We start from the raw sequence: 23,307 nt of genomic DNA, 5'->3' as shown, positions 1-23,307 counted from the left end.
GGAGTCTCAGACTTTGGGTACTAGCGCACAAAATGCCGCTAACTCGTTTGTTAGTTTTTAATATTGCAGACAAGTATCAATAAACTTAATTTGTTATGATGTGGCTGGTTTAAAAAAAGTTTTCTCTCCAGAAAATATCATTTCATAGATAAAAACTTTATTGTGATATTTGTTTAATAAACAATCTAAGAATATAATTAAATTTTGGGTTATGGGGTTAAATGGGTTCCTAGGGAGATTTTTCTAGTTATTAATTACAGAATGGTTACGTCAGTCTGATGTGCTGGTAATATAATTTTCAAATGAATGCTTTTTTCTTGGAACTTTCTTCTTATTTTATAGTTTTCTGTATTGTGTATACTCTCCCTTTACAATTTCCCCCATATATTCTGGATTAATCTGGATTTCAAGGTCTTTCAGCAAATACTCTTAAATTGAATTAATTGCCCATTGTCCCCTCCCTTACTCCCTGCATTACTGGGCATTAAATGTATAACCCTAAATGGTCAATCATACACAATAATCTGTCAAACTTAATGCAAATTATTTTTAAAGATATATTCAGAAAAAGTTTAAACTTATATCTTGTATTGTAAATTTTTATACATATTTTACAATACAGTCAAACCATACTAGAGCTTTACTATAAAGTACAACAACTTTAAAAGGGGGGAGCGAAATGCAACCTAACAGAATTAAGCGATGCTATTATTATATTTCATAATCTATGATGATACTATTTGTAATTCTATACACCAGATAAGTAAATCATTTTCTGAATACCAAGACTTGAAATTATCCTAACAAAATCACCAAAACAATCTTAGTAGGGCTTAACTAATTTGTCATTTAATGTTTTTTTAGGAAAAATATCATTGAAGTTAGGCCATCTTCCTAAAATTAGCTCAATCTTAACCTAAACCCAAATTAATCTTATTTTTAGTCGTATCGTTTAAGCCGTTTGTAAGACTTTACAGGGCAGAAAAATATTTGTTATGCCTAAATCGTCTGAATTTCAATAATATTTTTGTAAATTGTAAAAATATTTCTTTAGCAAGACAGAGAAACTTTTTATCAAGACCTTTTAAACTGAACAAAAGATTTATTGCTTTAATTCTTACTACTAGAAGTGGGTCTTACAATATGGATGTATTTTACTTTTATAATCTTCTCACGGATAAAGGAATACGTTTCTACTTTAAAAAAAGATTCTTTTATTGATAAAAAAGTTCCTATAATACTAAAGCAACACTTATTTAATCTAATACCGCCTTTAAATGCAATGCAATTATTAATCTTATGTTAACCCTTCTATGATTTTGTTTAATTAATGTAGATTTTTAATGTGATTTTGGTGGATTATTCACGAAAACAATTTTGCCCCACTAAGCGATTAGTGGGGCAAATTTTTTCATTTAATTTATCTCTGGTCTTGTTAAACACAAAATTTCTCCATTACAGGGAAGATTATCAAAGGTTCTGGCATGTTTTTTTTTCATTCGAATACATTGTCCATAGATGTTATAAAAAGTTGATATAACACAAAAATAATGTCAATATTTCAGAAAATTTCCCATTCTTTCCTTTCCTGAAATGTACTTACTCTTAGAAACATCCTTGTTTTAAGCATATTATGGAATGGGATTACTGCAAAAATGTCTATTGGTTGTATTTTTTCTTTAGTGGAAAATGACTGTGATATTTTATCTTTTTGTTTATACAGGTGCAGCCTCCACAAGCTGAACCTGATTTCGGCTGGTTTGATCAATATGAAGCAAAGGTGCCTTTTTATTCCTCTAACATCTGCGGCCGATTTCAACAGCTTAATTGCTTTTGGCTGTTGCCGAGCCCTATATAATAGTAGCATTTAATAGAACCAATACATTGAAATAGCAGTCATTTCTCATATATTAAGTTTCGACTCGGCTAAAATTTAAAACAATTTATAGTAGATCCTAGGAAATTTTACTATGAATATTAGAGGATTTTACTATAGGCACTAGAGCTGTAATTACATTTTATATATAATGTATTCCTATACTCAACTGTATTAGTTTAATCTATATACTTCCTTAACTTTAAAGTAATAGAAAATTTGGATCCAGTGCAGTTCAGGGTAAAATGTTCCTGGTACTGATTATCTTCAAAAAACTATGAACTTTAAAGGCTGCCAAACGGCTGAACGAACAAATCATTCCCGCTCACAGTGTTAAGCGACATTCATAGGACTAATAATAATCTGGAATAGTCAAGATCCAATGTTGCAAATGAAAAGCTTCATGGAAGAAAAAACTCGGAAAATAAGACTTTTTCGCGCTTTTATGCGCACTGCGAGATAAATGTATGTTATTGAGAAAAAACTATTGACTATTCCAGATTATTTGCAGACCTTCTTTTGTCGGTTAGTTTTTTTAGAATTGATACCAGAAACATTTTACCGTAAACTGCATTTGACCCAATCATTTAAAGTATTAAAACTAATCATCATTTTATATATTTGAATCTTGAAAGAAAATATAATGCATGTTAGACAAAATTTATTAGCGCACAGTCAAGACTTCCATGCATTTTAATGATAGGTTGTCTGCTGTTTTATTTTATCTATTGTTTATTGCCTCTATTGTATTGTCCAAAATTATACAAAAAGGAACATAATTGTATAGAAATATTTCTTAGGTGGAAGCCTAACTACACTAATGTAAATAAAAAATGAGATAAAACTATATTTATTCAAGTTAAGTATTAGTAACAGTAATATACAATTAGTAGAAGTAAATACATACATTATATAAATATGGAATAGCTGCGTTGGTAAATTTTTTAATAAATCAATTTTTTTTGGCTTGAAAAAAAAAATTTGTTGTTAAATAGTTTAAGAAATATCCTTTTATAAAAGGTCCAGGGTAGGTTTAAAACAGGAGAAAATGCAAATAGAAAAAATGCTAGCCCCCTCCCCTCCCTAATCGTTATTTTTGCCTTTTGGAAAAAAAAATTTACTTTTCATTTTTCAAAATAAAGTTAAAAGTAGAAAGTCGAACCCTCCTACCCCTTTGCTTCAGATGAACCTAGGGGCGTAGCCGCTAGTTATTAATTTATTAGTTCTGTAAAAAATCAAATATGATACAATAATAAAAGTAAGTAACAAGGACAATATTGTTAAGAAGTAGCACAGGATTGAAAAGTATAAAGCAGCTAATTTTAGCTATGAATAACATATCTGTTTTAGGTAAGTTTTATTTAAATTTATTTTGTCAGCATAATATAGTATTACAAATTAATGGTAAATCTTAAATTTTAAAAATCCCTCAATAAACAAATAAAATATCAACATTTGACAGTTGTATGGTCGAACTCTATTTGTTCCTGTGCTACTAAAATAATTCTTGACATACATTTAAAGTTTTAAACAGTGGCGTGCACAGCGATTCATTTGGTGGGTGTAAAACTATAAGTGAGGGGAAAAGGGAAAGGCAAGCCTTTCCAAATTAGATTTCATTGAGTTATTGACTAGACTATAAAAGTTTTAAAGATTTTTAATCAATATAATAGATTTGAAATCTGCATAAAATTTTAAGGATTTTTTATAAAATTCGTTTTTTATATAATTCTTTATTTAAAGGCGCAAATACGATTTAAGTTAATAAATTTTGACCAATAGGATAGCTAGATTGGAAACTACCTACGCTCTAATTGGTTGAATGATGTACGTCACTTAAGCTTCTCCAATCAGAGCGCAGATAGTTTTCAATCCACCAATCACAGATCTCAAAATTATTTAACTTAATTTGTATTTGCGCCTTTAAATAAAGAATTATATAAAAAACTAATTTTATAAAAAATCCTTAAAATTTTATGCAGATTTCAAATCTATTATATTGATTAAAAATCTTTCCAACTTTTATAGTCTATTATTGACACCTCCCTACTGCGCGCCACTGTTTTTAAATTTACATAAATTGCAATGTTTTTTTCTTTAAAAAATTAAATTTTAATCGTTTGAAGTGTTGATGTGATGTTCTGTTATCTTGACCTCAGTGGATATAATTTCTTCGTCAACGCTTCGATCACACAGGGAGTCCTAAAAGATGATCCTTATAATAAGTAACAGGGTCTGTGTGTGTCTGTCTGTACCGAGAGATCTCGCTAACCGCTTAACCTATATGGTTCTTTTTTTATAATGTAGCTACTTACTAGTACTGGGAAGGTTTATAACAATTTTAGTGGAGGGTACCACCACCCCTCAAGAGAATTTACCCCTAGAAATGACTCCACCCAAAAATTTAGTGGGCGTAGCCGCTAGTTAAATGATAAAGTCATTAAAGGATTTATTCAAAAAGTAAATAAAGTGAATTGCATAGAAAAGCATATAACCATATCAACACAGGGATCCAAAGGGATAAGACAATACCCAATAAATTGATGTATATACTCAATGGTGATACACTAAATTAACCCTTCTGTAGAATACTATTAGTAGTTGAAACCCAACGTAATGAGCTAGCCAATCAAAAGTCCCAAAAGATGTTATGTCAACGAATAAGAATACGTTATTATAAAACTTTGGGGACTAGGGTAAAAAACAGCGCAATGCCATCTTCCTCTTTGCGAGTAAATCCAATTTGATAAACGCTGCTCAAATTTGCCTGTTAAAAAGAGTACCTCAATATCTTGACTGATGGCTCTGGAAACTCGGAGCCTTCCGGTCATCTCAGACAAATCAAGGTCCAGCTAGAAAATACAATACTTAAATGACAAATAAGTATCAAAGTAAAAGAATAAATGGTACGAGCAATACCTACCCACGTGGTGGGGACCCTGTGTCAACTTTAAAAAGATGTGCTTTGTATTAAAAATAGGTTATGGGGGACAAAAAAAATAGCATAAAACCATCCCAAGGATTAAATCTACAATTAAAATACCTATGTGAAGCTCGATATGAAGAAGAATTCAATCAGTTTAGTAGTTATTGAAATCTAAAGATTAGGACAAGTAAACCTTAGTACTTTATATAATACTAGCGGCTTCGCCCCTAGCCTCTAGGGGCTTTGCCCCAAGAGGTGATAAAAAAAATTGGCGAAATACGTAAAGGGACCAAGGAAATCTTCTACAAAAAAATGGGGGGGGGGATTTTTTGTTTTTGGGGGGGTTGGAGGTGTCCCACCTCCCAAGAAAATTAGCCTAAAACCACCACAGGACCAGTAGGTATATTCCCTGAAGAGTAGAATCCGATCGGTTCAGTGGTTACCGAGATCTTAAGGGACGGACGGACGGACAGACAGACGGACAGAGAGACAGACAGACAGACAGACGGACAGAAAGACAGACAGACATTGTTCTACTTTGTATTATAGATAATAAGGATAATAGTTAAAAAGTAAAAAAAGTCGTCTATAAAAATAAAACCTGTGGGGTTGGGGATGAAGGGGGAACACTGTAGGATACTCTTGGCCGTGATGGGATAGATGACACTCCTAAAAAATAAAATACTAACACTCATGAACTAAATAACTACTCTGATTATGAAAACAAATTTATATGATCGATCAGAATAAATAAATATTTAGGACTTTTTTCTGATCTTTATGGTCTATTTCTAGCAACTCTCAAGTTGAAAATTTATGAATTATTTTGTACTGGCTAAAACAACATTTTGATAATAAAATTAACTTTTCTTGATATTAGCTGTAAATTTATTTGAGAAACATTATAGTCAAAGAATTTTCTATTATTTTGTTTTTCATGTTTAGAATTTTTTACTCTTTCTTTGCTAATTTCAAAATCATGATTTATGCCAATTAAAAATATTGAAAAAGTACAATTCACAAACTCATTTAAAATCGTTTTGCACTTGTGGAATTACAATGTCTGAAAGTTGTAAAGAAATGTAAATTTTAATCAATGTAAGAGGTTATCGTCGTTCGGCTGGGGATGTGGCTAAATACAAACTTATCATATTTGATACAAAAATTACCATTCATAGTTGTGACTTCCAGACAAAGGTTGTGCAATCAAAGAGTTGTTTGTTTGCAGTGTGTTACTCAAGTGTTTGGGCAGAAAAGGAGAAATTTGGCTCCCTTAGTTATCCTTGGTTGTTGGTCCAGACGTAACAGTGTCATGGGCAGGATTAAGTAATAGAAGAACTTGTACTGTGGTAGCAGGATTTATAATTCCTACCTGACTTCTGGCTGGCAACATCACTCATATTATCTGGAGGCAGGGATGTGGCCCTCTTGGGTTTGGCAATGATGCTTCTTGGTGGGGTGGAGCGGGGCGGGGTCTTCCGGGGTGATGGCTCACGTTCATACCGTTCAAGCTGAGGATAGAGTACCATTTATTAGGGTAAGGATCATAGGCGTGTGCAAAGGAGGAGTCAACAATTCCCTTATAATTGAAATTGGGAAGGCCTACATTCCCTTTTTTCTCCCTCTCAAGAAATTTACCCCCCTGACTAAGAACTGTGTATGCCACTGGTAAGGATCTAAAGAACTATTTGCTGTATTTAAAGGTTTTAAGATGTTTTACCCCAAGACTTTTATCCAGGGGGGAGCTGTACCAAAAAATACATATTTATGAACTTCTTGTGTTGAAAACGAATAATAATTATTTGGGGGATAAAGTTGTTTTACTTGTTAAATATTCCCTTAAGTGAAGGAGGCCTAGCCCCTAAAAAAAGAATTAAAATATTTGCAGCTCCTTTAAATGTTTAGCCATGTGGCTTCAGCCATTTAAGAAATCTGGAATAGTTATTTCTCGCATCGTATTATAAACGGCTTTCCGCGGATACAGAAAGTACAATTATGAGATTAAAACTAGTTTTTTTAGCCCCGAGGTGCCGAAGGCGCCGGCTAAAAAAACTGGTTTTAATCTTATGATTGTACATTTCTATATTCGTAGAAAGCTGGATATAATACGATGCTAGACATAGTTTTTTTCGTATGGATGAGAACAGGTTCCTATCCACCGGATTCGAATGAATACGAGAAAAAAAATTAGACATAATCTACCATGGAGACTTTACTATTCATTGTTCTATTAAATATTTTTTTTGATTCAAGGAAAACCATAAAATAAATTTTAGTCCAGTTTTACTAATTACAAAAACAAAAGTACCTTTGGACCATGGAAGGCACAGTCGCTATTGATTGCATAACTCGCATAAACCTGAATATGTATTTTTGTATCCAAGCTTTTCTATAATGGGTATGTCTGTACAAACGACTGATGGTCATTCAATAATTGATAATAATATAGTGCAGTGTTTATAAACTCTCTACTGCAACTACGCAGTCTTGACGAGAGGCGTGCAGAAATGTAGAGGGTGTGTACACCCCTTGATAGGTGTAATGGGTGTATTGTATACACCCCTCGTAAAACTCTGTTTACTCAACTGATCTAGACACGGATTACCAAAACTTTACATTTATATTTCTATTCTAATTTTAAATTTTCTTTTTAGTTGGACCATACAATTTATACACGGAGTAGGTAAGCTTTTTTATTTCAAATATTTTTGCTTCTTATTACTGCGCTACATAGGAACAAAATTGTTCTTGATATTTTTGGAAACAGGAAAATTAAATATTTATTGGTGAATCCCACGTCCTTATATGTACAATTACATAATTAAGTAATTTGTCAGAAAATTTAGAAGTAAGTCAAAAAAGTACAGAGGACATTGACTTGACCGATGCTAAATTCAATTAATCCGACAGACAATCAACTCTTTGATTGTTCACCTTTGTTTGGGAATACTAACTGTGCACGGCAATGTGTTGCGCCTGTATTGGGCCAAAGCATTCCCGCTACTCTAACTACTTTTGTCGTGCATTTGACATAGCAACAATAGGAACCATTTTATTGTCTTTAGTTTTGACGCGGTGTTGAGCCGAGATTCGAACCTATAACCTCCCCGACGACGAGCTTTTGCGCTATGTGTTACAAGATGGCGGGTTATTATAGAATTTAAACTAATTTGATATTGTCTACCTTAGGTTTCTTCTCTCGCTTGGAATAACCGGAAGGTTCCATCCATCTAACAAAAAACATATTCTTATCAATTGTTAGTTTTCATTGTTTTTTTAGTTTAATTTAATTGTTCTTAGTATCGAAGCTACTCTAAATGTGTTTATGCATGAGTGAGTGTCTATCCTTATTACTGTCAGTATTGCTAAGATTGTGTGTGAATGTTTGTTAAATGGGATATGACGAGCCACTTTCTCTCATATTTGTTTCCTCTCTTTTTAAAAGCGAAGCTTTTCTATAATTAGGGTCGGTCCGTCCGTACGTCCGTCCGTCCGTACGTCCGTCCGAGATAGATAGCTTTTATTCGTTAATTTAGGCATGTTAGAATTGTCCTATCGATTTCAAACTTTGCATGATGATTCCTGTAGTAGTTGGGTACGATTTAGAAAGCGTAGCAACTCTATAATCATTACAGAGATTCAGAATGTCCGTACGTCCATTTTAAACATGTTGATTTTTCTACTTTTTTAACAACAAATTTTCAAGTGTTTTAATTATCCGTTTGATCTGATTTTTGGTATATTGATTCCTGGGACAACAAAGAACAATATTATAAGCGAAGCAACTCTATAATCAAGTCCAAAAATGTAAGTATGTCCATAAACATTATCCTGTTTTTAAACAGTTTTTCAACAAATTTACCTACAATTTTGATTCGACATATTTACATTTATGTTCCGATTTTTCAGTTCAGATACTATACAAGTGTTAAGGTCCGTTTGTCCTACCGTTTTAGTGCTTCGCTTTTATGGATGTTGTCATCCTTGTTAAACTAATATTAAACATACTAAACATAGATTCTAAAGATTACAAAGTATGTTCAAATGTTTAAACTTTTTATTATCTTCCTTTCTTCTTTCTATTTTCTTTATCTTTAATCCTATCAATATTAATTTTAACACTTTTTCTATTACTGGAGAAATCTTGATACAATCTCTAATATTTTTTTGAACATAAGAAAAAGCGTTTTATTTAAAAGAACCATTAAAGAGTTTTGACAAAACATGTACATAGAGGTAGGTATGTTTATATGATCGATTATTTGATAAATTTAGTGAATCTGTGGTAAGCCGAAGCGTTTCAGCTCACCGGTTGCAAGTTCGAATCCAACGAGCCCCTAGCCTTGAAGTATTCTACCAAAACAAACTAGCAGGATTTACTCATACAGAAATTATATTTAAACTGAATACATTTACAATGGGTGGTTACTATATATATACAAAATAGATTATAACAATGAGTTAGGTTTGAAGGGGGTGTGGGAGACAAGGGCGTAGCTCCTTGGGAGTGATGGGGGCCGGCCAGTCAAGGATGCGGTCAATATAATCCTCTTGCATGGCTATCCCCTCACGGCTGAGGGTGTGGCCCAGATAGTCTACCTTGGCTCGGAACAGCTTGGTCTTGGCTGGCTTGAGGCGGATTCCTCCCCTGCGGTGGGCTTCCAAGACCTCCCGGAGCCTAGCCAGGTGGGCCCAGGTGTCTTGGTGAAAGGTCAGGACGTCATCAAGATATTGACTGGAGGTTGGCCGTGCCCATTGGGTTCAGGACCCCTGCAATAAATCTGGAGTAGACAGATGGTGCGGTGGCTAGGCCAAAGGGCATCCTTTTCCATTGGTACAAGCCTCTGGGGGTGGTGAAGGCGGTGCAGGGCCGGCTATCCTCGGACACTCGGATGGTGTAGTACGCAGCCACCGCGTCTAAGGCACTGTAGACGCGGTGTCCCCCAGCTCGTTCTACCAGCTGCTGGATCCTGGGCAAGGGGTAGCTGTCCAGCTCAAGACACTTGTTGAGGGCCCTGTAGTCAACGGCCCAGCGGGTGCTCCCGTCCTTCTTCTTGATAGGCACCAGGGGGCTGCTCCAGGCTGAGTCCGAAGGCTCTATGACTCCTTCTTGCAACCATGTGTCCAGTTGTTTTTCCAGCTCAGCCTCCTGCCGTGGGTTCAGATCACGAAATCTCTGGCGAATCAGCTGGGTCACTGGCTTGAGGTGCAACTGTAGCTCTACTACGTCAGTGCAGCCTGGGGTAGAGTTGGAGAAGACGTCCCTGTACTCTGACAGCAGGGTCCAGACCTCCTTCTTGAGCAGGGGGTCCTTGCGCAGAAATTCGTTCTCCTCCATCTCAAGGGCTGCCCACAGCTGCTGCATATCTGGGGGCTCAACAGGCTCTTGGAACGAATGGATGCGAGGGGGAGGCTTGTCGGAGACCTCCAGAATGTCGGGCTTCACCAGCTCCCCAGCCACGGGGAGGCCGGCGTTCAGCAGGAGAGGCATCTCCCCCTCATTTACCACCAGCACTCGGAACACGCTGGCGGAGCCAGGCCTGTGCGCATACAGGCCTTCTGGTATGACAAGATACTCCCCAAACCTCTGTTCTGGGGCAGACAGCTGGATGGCATCCTTGGTGCGGTGTCCCACTAGCTCAACAGGGACAGCCATGACGCCGCGTCCAGGTAAGACCACCCGCTTGGCCGTACGGAGTTGGGGTGGTTGGCCATTGCTTGGAGTGACAGCACTTAGCCTGTAAGTGGCTGGCACTGGGTCAGCTTCGGCTCCGGGAGCAACCGGCCGCGATTTGACGGGCTCGGCGCCGGGAGGGGCTGAGGTGTCGGAGCCATGCGTGGCTCCGAGGGCGCTCGGCCACAATTTGACGGGCTTGGCGTTAGGAGAGGCTGGGTTGTCGGGGCCAGCCTTGGCTCCGGGGGCGTTCGGCCGCAACTTGACGGGCTCGGCGCCGGGAGAGGCTGAGGCATCGGAGCCATGCGTGGCTCCGAGGGCGTCCGGCCACGACTTGATGGGCACGGCGCCGGGAGAGGCTGACTCCTGGGGGCTGGGCGCGGCTCCGAGTGCATCAGACCGCGACTTGACGGGCCTGGGCTCGGACTTGGCCGGTTGGATTGCTGGGGGCCCCAGGTAGAGGGGGCCAGGTGGACACGGCTGGCCGTTGATAAAGGTATCAGCGGAGAAGATAGGCTCTGGAGGGCTGGAAATCTCGGGAAACGTCATTGGCAGGCTCTACAGAAGCACCTTGGGCACTGGGGGCACTCCCATGGCTAGCAGGTTGGTCCCCCTGTGGGCGTTCAGCGCAGCATCCACCCAGTGCGTGCCTTTCTCGACTACACGCGGCTGCTCTGGCAGTGGGCCTGGCAGAGGCCCCTCGTAACTCAACTCTCTCTCGGCTGTCTCCCGGTCTATGGGGACGCCACGGAGTGGGATAAACTCCCCACGCACCCACAAGCAGGGGGGTTGCATGTCGAAACAGAGCCTAGTTCCGAACTTCTTGAGAAAGTACCCTCCTAAGTTCAGAGGGTGTGAGAGATTCCGTACCACAGTCACGTGGTACAGATGGAGTATAAGAGTGTGTGAGACTGCCATATATAATTCATATAATTTTCCAATTACCTGAAGGGGTTGCCCTTCCTCATTAGCAGTCAGGATTTGGGTGTTGTCTGGAACCAACATCCGCTGCACGCCCATTGCGTGCATGAGGTGTTCAGAAATAACAGCAGACCCTGGTACACGGTTGCCAGAATCTACCATGGCATCAACCTGTACGTGCTGGGCAGGGTCAGGAGTAGGGAACCTCACCCTGATGTGGCAGGGGAAGTGGAGGTCCTGCCCTTGAGACAAGGGGGCCTCCCGCTCGGCTGGGGTCGGCAGAAACTTCGGCGGTGGCCGAACCGCAGCTATGGTAGTATCGCTTACCATGGTGTGTGTAGACCGCTGGTGGTGGCTTATACTGTAGCTTCGAATCACTAGAGCTTATCAATTATCACTGGGTCAACAATTTTATATTTCTTTTTATCACTTGGTTGACATTTATAAACACTTATGTGTAGTTATCACTAAGAGCTCTTGGTGTGATTCTGGAAGCGATGGCAGCAGGGAATGTCCGTCCTGCAAGTGTTGATGGATGGCGGCGGCAGGGAATGTCCCGTCCTGCAGCGCCGCGGGTTCGAATCCCGAAGGATGGCGGCAGGGAATGGCCCTTCCTGCAGCGCCGCGGGTTCGAATCCTGGGGGTAACGGCAGGGAATGTCCCGTCCTGCCGTACCTTGGGCTCAAATTCTGCTATCCGTCGCAGTGGTAGGCCTTACTTGTGTGCTGAAGCTTCGCAGCCACACATTGCCTTCTCAGGGAGACCAGCACTTAGCTGTCCGTCTCGTAGGTTTGGCCTGGGTGTCCTGGGGCTTGTCCCAGCTACACTTGCCAATTTAGACTCAGTTCTGTAGCCGTCTGAGCTAAATTATCCGATTACCGTGGCTGCGCACCTAGCGCTACTCCCACACGGTACGGAAAACGCCGTAAACTGGCGCTTTTAGCAGGCTAAATCTGCTTGCCGTAGGCCAGAGGCCTACATAATGCGTTCAAAATGATGAAAAATCGACCTAAAAAGGCCGTCTCGCGGGTCAGTTGGCTTCTCAGTTGGCAGCTGACTGTCCCCTTACTTGCAAAAGGGTCCAATCAGAGGTAGAATTGGCTAGTTTCTGCAGGGCTCGATTGAAACACGCTGACACCAAGTTGTGGTAAGCCGAAGCGTTTCAGCTCACCGGTTGCGAGTTCGAATCCAAGGAGCCCCTAGCCTTGAAGTATTCTACCAAAACAAACTAGCAGGATTTACTCATACAGAAATTATATTTAAACTGAATACATTTACAATGGGTGGTTACTATATATATACAAAATAGATTATAACAATGAGTTAGGTTTGAAGGGGGTGTGGGAGACAAGGGCGTAGCCCGGGGCAGTAGACATCTGTGGGGTAAGCTGCAGTAAAAGGGAAGGCACCATCTCCCGGTTGAATAGTTGCCTGAGGGGCGCAGGGTTGCTAAGGGTCCGTGCCCCTCCCCTATTTAGCCAGTCCAATCTGACCGCTGCCGACGGGGTCATCTGCGGTCATGAGGTGAATGGTGATATAATAGGATTAGTGCAGAAGGCTTGACTTGATAAGCCACTGCGTAGCAACTCTGTAAAATACCCGTCCGTCTGCTGCCGTATTACCACAAATCTATTACTGTCATAAGACCAGAACAAAAGTGTAAAGTTACATAATAATCGCATTAAAACTTCTTTGCATAAACTTTTTTTTATAAAAGGAGCAAAATTCAGTGGATAGATGCAGACTTTACTTTTCAAAGAAGCAGTGCTACTAATAATAATAGATGTGTACGTCGGGATCAATATAAGTAAGATATTATCCATTTTCGTATTGAGTTGTTTTTTATTAAATTCATTTGTGTGTCTGTTAGACCGTTATACTGCACAAATGCACAAATTCTATATTTCAAAATGTTTTGATTTGATTTATATAAATTATAGGGTTACAAACATGATATACAATCATATAATAGTTATTTCTCGCATCGTATTATAAACGGCTTTCCGCGGATATAGAAAGTACAATTATGAGATTAAAACTAGTTTATTTAGCCCCGAGGTGCCAAAGGCACCGGCTAAAAAAACTGGTTTTAATCCTATGATTGTACATTTCTATATTCGTAGAAAGCTGTATATAATACGATGCTAGACATAGTTTTTTCGTATGGATGAGAACCGGTTCCTATCCACCGGATTAGAATGAATACGAGAAATGTTATTTTTAACTTACTTTAAAGTTAGGTATGTGTTCCTATAAGATATACTAAGCTATTTAAATCAGTATGTGAGATTTAGATAGGCTATACCTATGCCATTTCAGTTATAATATTCCATAATTTTGTTACAGCATTGAAATCTTTCATATTTGTAAATTGTCCGTGTAATAAAAAAAATCCTAAAATAATCTTCAAAATATTTTATGCAATCACAAATTTGCTATGGTCAATTTTTTTCAATGTCATTTACATTTTTTTTTACAAATTATTAGATTTTATGAAAAAATTTAAAAAATAAACAACCTGATGATTTCATTTAATTTTTACTTGATTTTTGCAACATTAACTATGAATATAGTTGTCCTTGTTTATTGTAAGTACTGGTTCAAATTGTAAAAGTTAAAATCATGTTTAAATCAAATCAATGAATCATCACATGCATTTAATCTTTTCGCTGACCATCCAAGGGCATAGCTAGTATTTTAAATCAGTAGGTTAAATTTTAGTTTATCTAGAAATAAGTTATATAATAGGTTTTGTTCAAAAAATTCTGGAAAAAACTAAGTTATCTTCATTAATTCTCACTTAAGGCAATTAAATATTCGAGCCAAAGCTGTAGTATAATAAAATTTGTAATTGTTAGCAAGATGTAAGGTTAGGTAAAGAGATTTGGAAAGTACCCAGCGGGGTTACGAAAAAAATGAGTACTTACTTTCCTGGTGTCTTGTACTGTGGCAGGGGGCCGTAACTTCCTTCTTCCGCCAGAGGGAACAAATACTTTCCTCTCCTGTCCTCCCACTCACAATACTCACCCACTTCAAGACTCGGTATACGCCTACACAAAAAAAAACGCGGCATTATCCATCAGTTTTAGGTTTGGCCAAAGATATCTCACCCTTCTTTTCCCGTATTTTTTAAAATTAGAAAATGTAATAATTCCATGTTTGTTTAATTTTTGAAAAAAACTGATTATTTGATCAATTTGAATTATGTAAAGTTTTTCATTTAGTTATGCTAATGTTATAAATTTTAAATTATAAAAGATCAGTTTGCCTAAGCTTAAAAACTTCAATATTATCAATTGTAAAAAAAACCTTGAAATAAAATTTATAGTTTTTACGATCAATACACAATAGGTGATTGAGGTGGGAAAATAATTGTCTAAACAAAATATAAAGGATACTGCATACAAAACATTTATTATTCTTTAGTTTCATTCTTATCATTAATTTTCATTCAGACATTTTTACTATTTTCATCTTTCAATAAGTTATTTTTCTCTGTGGTTATTATTCTAATTGATTTTAGTCAAGTTTCAACAGCCGCCAATTTGAGCTGCGAATTGCGGGGCATGTTTGAAGATAACTCGGCTGCGGTTAATTTTTTTTATAGTAATCTACCTATTCCAGCGAACCTAGTAATAGTGTCTAACTTTTTATCTTTGTGACGTAACAAAAATCCATCTCTTTTTTAGGGGTTTCCTTTCCCACCTCCCCTCTCATCCTATGATTTTTGTTACGTCACAAAGATAAAAAGTTAGACACTATTACTAGGTTCATTCCAGCTGGTAAAAAAATAGATTAATAACTTTTACATTTTTTTGCGTTTGCAAATGCGGATCATTTAAATTTTTAAAGCGGCTGACTGGCTGGAGCTGTTATCTAATATATTAGTAATTCTACTCTACAAGATTAATTTGTTGGTTGTTGCATTAAATTGAATTATAAAATACAATTAAGGTTTTTATTAAGGTCATTGAAAAAAAAGTATTTTTGGTATGTTGCTTATAAATGATTTTTTTTATGTCTATTACATATGTAGAATATGTGTTGAAATTTCGAAGGTTTTTTGAAAACATGACAAGTCTACATAATAGATGTAATAAGGTTAGAGTATCAAATTTTTAAAAGCGAAGCTTTTATATAATTAGGGTCGGTTCGTCCGTCAGTCCGAGATAGATAGCTTTTATTCGTTAATTTAGGCATGTTAGAATTGTCCTATCAATTTCAAACTTTGCATGATGATTCCTGTAGTAGTTAGGTACGATTTAGAAAGCGTAGCAACTCTATAATCATTACCAGAATGTCCGTATGTCCATGTTGATTTTTCTACTTTTTTAACAACAAATTTGTATGTGATATAATTATCCGTTTGATCTGATTTTTGGTATATTGATTCCTGGAGCAACAAAGAACAATATTATAAGCGAAGCAACTCTATAATCAAGTCCTAAAAATGTAAGTATGTCCATAAACATTATCCTGTATCAAGCAGTTTTTCAACAATTTTACTTACAATTTTGCTTTGTCTCTTATACTTTTATATTCTGATTATTCATTTTGGACACTATACAAATGTTAATGTCCGTTTGTCCCACCGTTTTAGTGCTTTGCTTTTATGGATGTTGTCATCCTTGTTAAAAGATATTTTGTTTATCGTCCGTCTGTAATGTATAACTGTGATTTAGTCATTTAAGAATAGTCCTATAAATTTAAGATTTTTCTTTATAATTTCTGTGACACTAATATTTGGACACAAACTTGATTTTGGCATGGTGATTACTAGAATGTTATGACACAAGGTTTAAATTAGGCAGTTTGTCTAAATCTTTGTTAATTTTGTTTATTTCCTCTGTAAGAAGTAAAACGGACAAAGGATATTTAGGAGCTGATGTTCAGTGGTTAAAAAAAAATTACTTAGGAAATCCCTATACCTTTATTCATATTTTGATATTTATGTTTTTTGTAACATTACTGAGAGACTATCAGATAAAGTAATTCATATAATGGGTGTTCATCGTTATAGGATATCTTCCAAAAATTTTTATCCATCTATCTTAAATGAGAGTAGAGAAAATCAAGCTTTTCCATAACAAAAATATAGACACATCTATCTAATCATATGTTTATAACATTATGAATCACTAAACTTTATGTTTTGTAAAAAAGTTGATTACCTTAAGCTTGACTAAAAGCTATGATTTCAATTTAGATTTGATAATGAAACGCCCTTTTAATTAATTAAATATTTCTTCTACTTTTTCGTTAAGGTTAATTTAATTTTTTGATGATGTACCAATGATAAAATTATTTAAAAACTTTTAATTATAATAATCTTACAAAATTGATGCTTTTATCAATTTACCAAAAACAGATGAATAAGAAATGCAAAGCTTAACCAACATATTTTGATGATTTTTGCAAATTTGTGGCAATGTTAAAAAAAACTTAAACTACCCTGGCATTACACAAATAGAAACAGACTAAACCACAAAAAAACTATCTTACATCTGTTTCAAACTATTTCTTTTATGATAATCATAACTACTTTGTACATATTTAAACATATATATTTCCTCTATATCATACTATATCTATTGTCATAGCTACTTTGTATTCAAAACTGATCAAGTTACAATGTTGCATTTTACAAACTTAAAATTGAACACTTTTTTCAAAGAAAAAGTATACAACTACAAAATTTTAAACTTTCTCCAATTCTTTAATTTGAACTCTTTGAAAGATTGCAAGTTTTTTCTTGTGCATGGTTCTACAGTTAGAGTGGTTCAAAAATTATATCTTTTGTAGGACAGCATATGTGTGGATATCTCATCTGAAGATATTTTATGTTCCTTCAATTTATTCAACAGTCTTAATTTTGAGAAATTTAGAGTTAGGGCCAATTTCCTAAGCTATAAAATTGAAACTTCCCATCTTCAGTGAATTACATTAGTGATCGGTTAGGTTAAGTTAAGAAAAAAATCACGTGGTTGCGTTTAACTGTTTGTATTTCTATTCTCCTTTGATTTTTAATTAATAGTAATGTAGATGATAATCTTATGTTTACTTCCCAATCAAACGCAATCTTTGGGCTTCTAAAAGCTTTGGTAATGAAAATAGAGGGGTAAACCCGTGTGTGTTAATTTCCAACGGTGTTAATTTTTTGCTGCATCCTATTTCTAAATGTAGAGAAAATGAAAGTCTTAGTATGTAATAAACAATTGGTGGTTTTAAAAGTTATTTTATGCCCTGTTGGTGTTGTAAGCAATGCATTTATTACCTTTAATAGTTTAGAAGTGAAGCTACTTCATTTTTTTTTGTCTATTTTTAATTTTAGGGAAAAATAAAATAGTCTCATTAAAATATGAATTTTAAGTAATAATCAATTAGGCTGTCATTCTGTCTGTATGTTAGTCTGAACGCTTTTGTCGGCGTTATCCTCTTAGAAATTTTTTTTTCAATTTTTATCAATTTTGTCCCTCCCCCCCCCCCCCCCCCCCGACTACCGACGAACAACTATTTAAGGTTAGGTTAGGTTTTAGGCTAGGGAGCCGAGCGCTGCGGCTAGGCAGGCAAGGGGGCCGAGCGCTGCGGCTAGGCAAGCTAGGGAGCCGAGCGCTGCGGCCAGAGTTCATAGTTCGCTGTCGGGGGAGAGGGGGGGGGGGGGGGTGTACTCAAATTTTCAATATTGAAAAAAAAATTTCTAAGAGGATAATACCAAAATGTTTATTTCCAAACTTGCTCATTTGTTAATGTTTTACATTTTACCTAGATGAATTGTTTTCTGTATTCAAACCTAGATTAGCTTTTGAGACATTTTTAAAGCAAATAAAACAACTTAAAGTTAATTTTATTTTTCATCCTATTTATGTAATATGAACTGTCAAAGAAGGAGCCAGTAACAGGATCTCTGTGTGGCTGTCTGTCTGTATCCCCCCAAATTTTTCCCTTTTCCTTTTAAATCTTATATAAAAAAATATATGGTTGATTCAACCCCCACCACCTCTAACGCCCTAGAGACCTCTAGAGGCGAATCCGCTAGTAATTAACAAAGGAAATAAATATTCATTCTCATGATAGTGATTAGAATTTATATATTACCTTATACTGAAGATCTAGATAGTTTAAGCTTTATATTTGATGAATGATATAGTAAAGGATTTTACTTCAAATTATTTCGAATCATTAAATTTTAGAGTGTAAAAATCAATTTACAGAAAAATATAAATCAAATGAATCGGAATAAAACTTTCTACAGTTTAGTTCGCAATTAATTTATTTTCTTTTAATCATAAAGTTTAAGGTTTTTTTGTATCATGGAAAGAAAACGAAATAGCGGGTTTCGTCGTAATTCACAGCAAACTTTGATAGGTTATTTTAGGTTAGGTAAATGTTAATGATTGCCCCGCAGTGGTTAGAAATAGGAGAAAATGTGACGAAACCCGCTATTTTTTTTTCATGATCAGATTTTTTTTACAAATGCCATAAATAGACTTTCTAAAGCAAATAATCTAGTTACTACATACTAATGTAGAATAAATGTACATAGGAAAAAAGATCTATTAAAGTCTTCTTCTATCGAAAGGTTTTGTCTATGAAAATACAAACACCGCAGAGTTTTAGAAGCGAAGCTACCCTATAAGTGTTGCAAAATTTTTATTTTTAGAAATACAGATAATTCACCTTCTTTTAATTTCCCTTAGTTCCCACCTCATCCCCTTCCCTTCCCCATCTCATTCCCTTTCCGTTTCTTTACTCTCCTTTTACTAATTGTTCCTTCTCTTACTTTTTGCAATTTATATTATGCTTATATAATTATCAACAGCTGTGCTACTACTGGATGTAATAATCCTTGATTAATTTTTTGTATCCCAGAATTGAATTAAAAGTAGATTCAAATCATGAAATCGTAAATACGATTATGTAACAGTTTCAAAGTGTAAAAAGTAAAAACTGAACTTCTAAAAAAACATCAGTTAAATAATATTTATCAAAACAAATTTATTATCAAGTTAACAGTATATTGAGGACTCGAATCAATTACTGGAAGGTCTTTAACTAATGGATTTATTATTACTTGGATCTTACACCAGTTTTTTTATATTCTCTAATAAAGCGAAGCTTGTAGCGCTCTGAATAACGATCTCCCCCCACCCCACACCCTTTACCCCATCCCCACCCCTCCTACTGGATGTACAAATTGACTAATAAATGACAGGGAAAATAGCAACCTAGATTGACGATAATTTTTCCACTGTCATAATAATATTCAACACCCATTCTTTAAATGTGACATCTTTTTTTTAAGCATCATTTAAATTAAGCAATTTTTATTTCAAATTTTCAATATTTTCAAAAATGAAATTCCATCAATAAGGCAAGTAGTTACTTTTTACGAACCCAGACGGACATATATTCCCCAGTCATAGAATAGACACGTTTCTAAAATATAATATATGGCCTAGTTAGTTATTTTTAACATTTAATGACTTTTGTCTGATTTTGACTAGGAAACACCCATATATTATTGATATGAGACTTAAACAGCAAAATTTTATTTTCAGGTTTTGTACACTTTTAATGTAACATTTTTTGTCTGTATGTGTCTAAAGAGATAAGACTATGCCCATAAATTGATATATGTACATCCCCAATAATGATACACAAAATTACCCTTTCTGAGATTACACTTAGTGGTTGAAACGTTTTGACACTCAACTTAGTAAACCAACTAATTAAAATAAATCAAATAAAGTACCCAAAGTTGTAATAGTCTGGAAGGATACAAATCTTAATATGAAACCAAATTAAAAATTTAGATTTTTCAATTATTTTAAAAGATAGAACTTCAAAGTGTACTGTACATATCTTTAAAATGAAATTTAAAACCATCATTTTACTGTGGAATGCAGTTTACCTTTTAATTTAACAGACTAACTTTTTTTTGTTAAAAAACAAAAACAATTTCTCTATTATAAAAAGTTATTGATTTCAAACTTTTTTCTAATTGATTTTTAATGCCTAAAATTGTTGTGGTTAAACCATTTCTACAAGTATAGGGCTCGGCTCCTTTCAATATCCGACTTGAAAATTAGTGTGCTAACAACCTGGTAAAATAGGAATTAATTTTCCAGTATGGCTTCGATCGAAGCCTTTTAATATCCGCTGGATTAGAACCAGTTCTCAGCCAAACTAATAAAAACATGTATAGCATGTAATTCAATTTGAAGAAATAAAGTAATGAATTAAAGTGTTTCATACATAATCAAATAATCATAAATGTAAAATATGTTTCCATCTGAAAACTAATCACTTTCTTGAGAAATATTTCTGTTTAAAATAGTGAGCGTAGAAAAATAAATTCAAGCACGGGCGCTTTTTTGTCTAAACATATTAATAAGCATTCAGGTTGTAGGCGTTTAAAAGGATGTTAATACAAGGAAGGGAGATATATAGGAATTTTTACTCTTTTTCAGGCAGCCTACTGTTAATCTTACTGGTACCCAAACTTTTATAAGCACAATATCTTATTAACTGGCCAAAATAAATTGGGGACTTTTATCAAATCTTGATTATGTTGTCCAAACCTTTAGTGTCAAAACTTTTTCACCAATAATTTTCATATACAATAAAGGGTAATTTTTTTTAATAACCCTCCCTTCCCCTTTTAATACAGGGCCCATACATATTAAGGGCGCAGCCAGTTTCTATAATATAAGGCAGTAATATTTTATGTTGACGCAAGACATCTTAAGATCTTATGAAATTACTGTTAGTGATATTCAGGTAAGCTTAGTATAGGTTGTTCTATTCTATAACTCAATAACTATGCCCATAGAGATTAGCGGCGCTCCCGCCAATTTATATAAAGCACCTTTAGAACTTTTGACATCAAAGAAACTCATATTTTTGCTCTAAAGCAAAATGTGTAATTCAAGTCTCTCGTTTTTTTTTAGTTACGCCAAAACTGGATGCAGGCTCAAAAAGAAGGTATTAAAATCTAACACAGTCACAAAAACGTCATGAAAAAGTGTCTAGAAATTTAAGAACCAAAACTGTTTTATAGATAAATGCAATTTTGATACATAAGGAAGAGGAGGGGATAAATTCCTATGAAAATTTTAAAAGTATATTTGATCAATTCCCCCACCCCCCAAAATTGATGAGGCACTCTCATAAACATCCCAACCATAACTGATAAACTGAGTCCAAGAGCTGATGTTCAGAAAGAGAGAGAATGTACAATAAAACATATAAAATTAGTGAAACCTTTGAGAAATAAGTATCTTTTTCTTTTAAAGCATTGCCGACAGACAACAAGCATGAGTAAATTTATACTGGTTGCTAATTGGTACACGAAATCATCAACCAAAATTTCAGCTGTCTATCTTAATTACAAGCCAAGAAAATCAAAGACAGACAAATAGAACAACTTTTTTTTGAGAAAAATAGTAAAAACCTTCTCTACATATATAAGGATTTTTTAGGTGGGGTTTAGTTTTATTGATTTTTACGATTTTTGGCAAAATTTATTGATAGACAATATTTTATAGCGTAAACATTGAAGTGCGTAGGATTTTATAAAAAATGTCTATAATGAAAAAGAAATAAATTTCTAAAGATTAAGAAGATTGGATACACCACCACGAAATTCATTTTGGTGTATCTCTGTACCAAATCTTGCTTGATGATGCGCATGATTATATGGCCAAACGCTTTTATGACAACCAACCCTTTGATTGCCGATATTTGTCTTTAAGTCTTATCTGTATGGTAATGGGTTGCGCCTATTTTTGGGACATTCCACTTTCTCTAACTAATATGTCACGCACCTGACATTATAGCAGTTTGAACAATTTTTAACGTCTTTAGTTATGACAAAATTCTAACATATCACATAAACCGACAATTAGTGGTTGCGTTACGTATTACGCCAAAGCAGCATGGCAGGTTTGATCTTTAGTTGCTAGTATTTTTTATAAAAATTATATTTTAATTCTTTGTGATGTCCTCGGCTGGTTTTATGCTATTTAGAAATTAAATATTATATTCAATACCACTAGATTTGGTTCGTAATAGTGGGTTTAATAGCAGAATTTTTTTTACGATCATTGCTATGACACGATGTAAAATTAATCCTGGTCATTGAAATTAAATCTTACCTTTCAACTAGACTCATCCCTTTACTGTCTTTTTAAAAATAAATTCTGAAAAAAATATATCTATAATACAAAGTAGTTTGATGTCTGTCTGTCTGTCTCTTAAGATCTCGGTAACCACTGAACCGATCGGTTTCTACTCTTCAGGGTATATACCTATTGGTCCTGTGGTGGTTTTAAGCTATTTTCTCCCCCCCCCAAAAAAAAAAATCTGTTGCTGCCCATAAATTAAGGGCAGCACCAGAATTTTTTTTTCTTTAATTACCACATGGGGCTAGGGGCGAAGCCGCTAGTGTATTATAAAGATGCTAAGCTTATAATATCGCACCCTGTGGTCTAGGAAAATATTGTTAACAAAAAGTTCTAATGAATGGGACAAGTATATCATAGAAAAAATTGTAATTGTAATGTAAATCGATATGACAATTTTAACATGCCTAAATTAACGAAATGAGCTATCCGCAACAGACAGGTGGACGGACTAACCCTTATTATAGAATAGCTTTGCTTTAAAAAAATAACCAGCATAAATATTGCCATAAAAAGGTATTTCAAAATTGGAATTTTTGACATTATTGTTGCATATTTTTTTACAGCAGCCACTCTACAACCTATTCTGTCCGCAAAAAGTATTGCCTATTATCCACCAAGTTTCTTTATTTGCAAATATTGTTGAATAAACAAACTAAAGAAGACACACTAACTGGATAAGGCAGTGTCCGAAAAATTGATGTACATTCTCAATGATGATACACTG

General features: G+C 35.4%; 1 protein-coding gene across 1 annotated transcript; it reads right to left on the bottom strand.

Moving 5' to 3' along the window:
• Positions 1-3,986: 3,986 nt before the first annotated feature.
• LOC145335357 (uncharacterized) lies at positions 3,987-22,651 on the bottom strand. Its single transcript, XM_080181097.1, has 8 exons — positions 22,554-22,651; positions 14,325-14,447; positions 7,987-8,032; positions 7,111-7,161; positions 6,175-6,313; positions 5,404-5,471; positions 4,660-4,728; positions 3,987-4,078 (listed from the first exon to the last, which is right to left on the bottom strand). Exons 1-8 carry the CDS (start codon positions 22,568-22,570, stop codon positions 3,989-3,991), a joined length of 603 nt encoding a protein of 200 aa, XP_080037223.1. The 5' UTR covers positions 22,571-22,651; the 3' UTR covers positions 3,987-3,988.
• Positions 22,652-23,307: the final 656 nt, after the last annotated feature.

Source organism: Acartia tonsa, chromosome 2 (genome assembly GCF_053477335.1).
Source record: "Acartia tonsa isolate MP-2025a chromosome 2, ASM5347733v1, whole genome shotgun sequence".
In the NCBI taxonomy this organism is placed as follows: Eukaryota; Metazoa; Arthropoda; class Copepoda; order Calanoida; family Acartiidae; genus Acartia; species Acartia tonsa.
This window is presented reverse-complemented; position numbering and strand designations above follow the sequence as displayed.

What these genes read in the sequence shown, in the direction of transcription:
- LOC145335357 (XM_080181097.1), bottom strand. An exon ending in CAGTACAAGACACCAGGAAA is followed by an intron (nt 8,033 to 14,324) that starts GTAAGTACTCAT and finishes GTTTTTTGTTAG; the next exon opens with ATGGATGGAACCTTCCGGTT. An exon ending in CCATCAGTCAAGATATTGAG is followed by an intron (nt 4,079 to 4,659) that starts GTACTCTTTTTA and finishes ATCATCTTTTAG; the next exon opens with GACTCCCTGTGTGATCGAAG.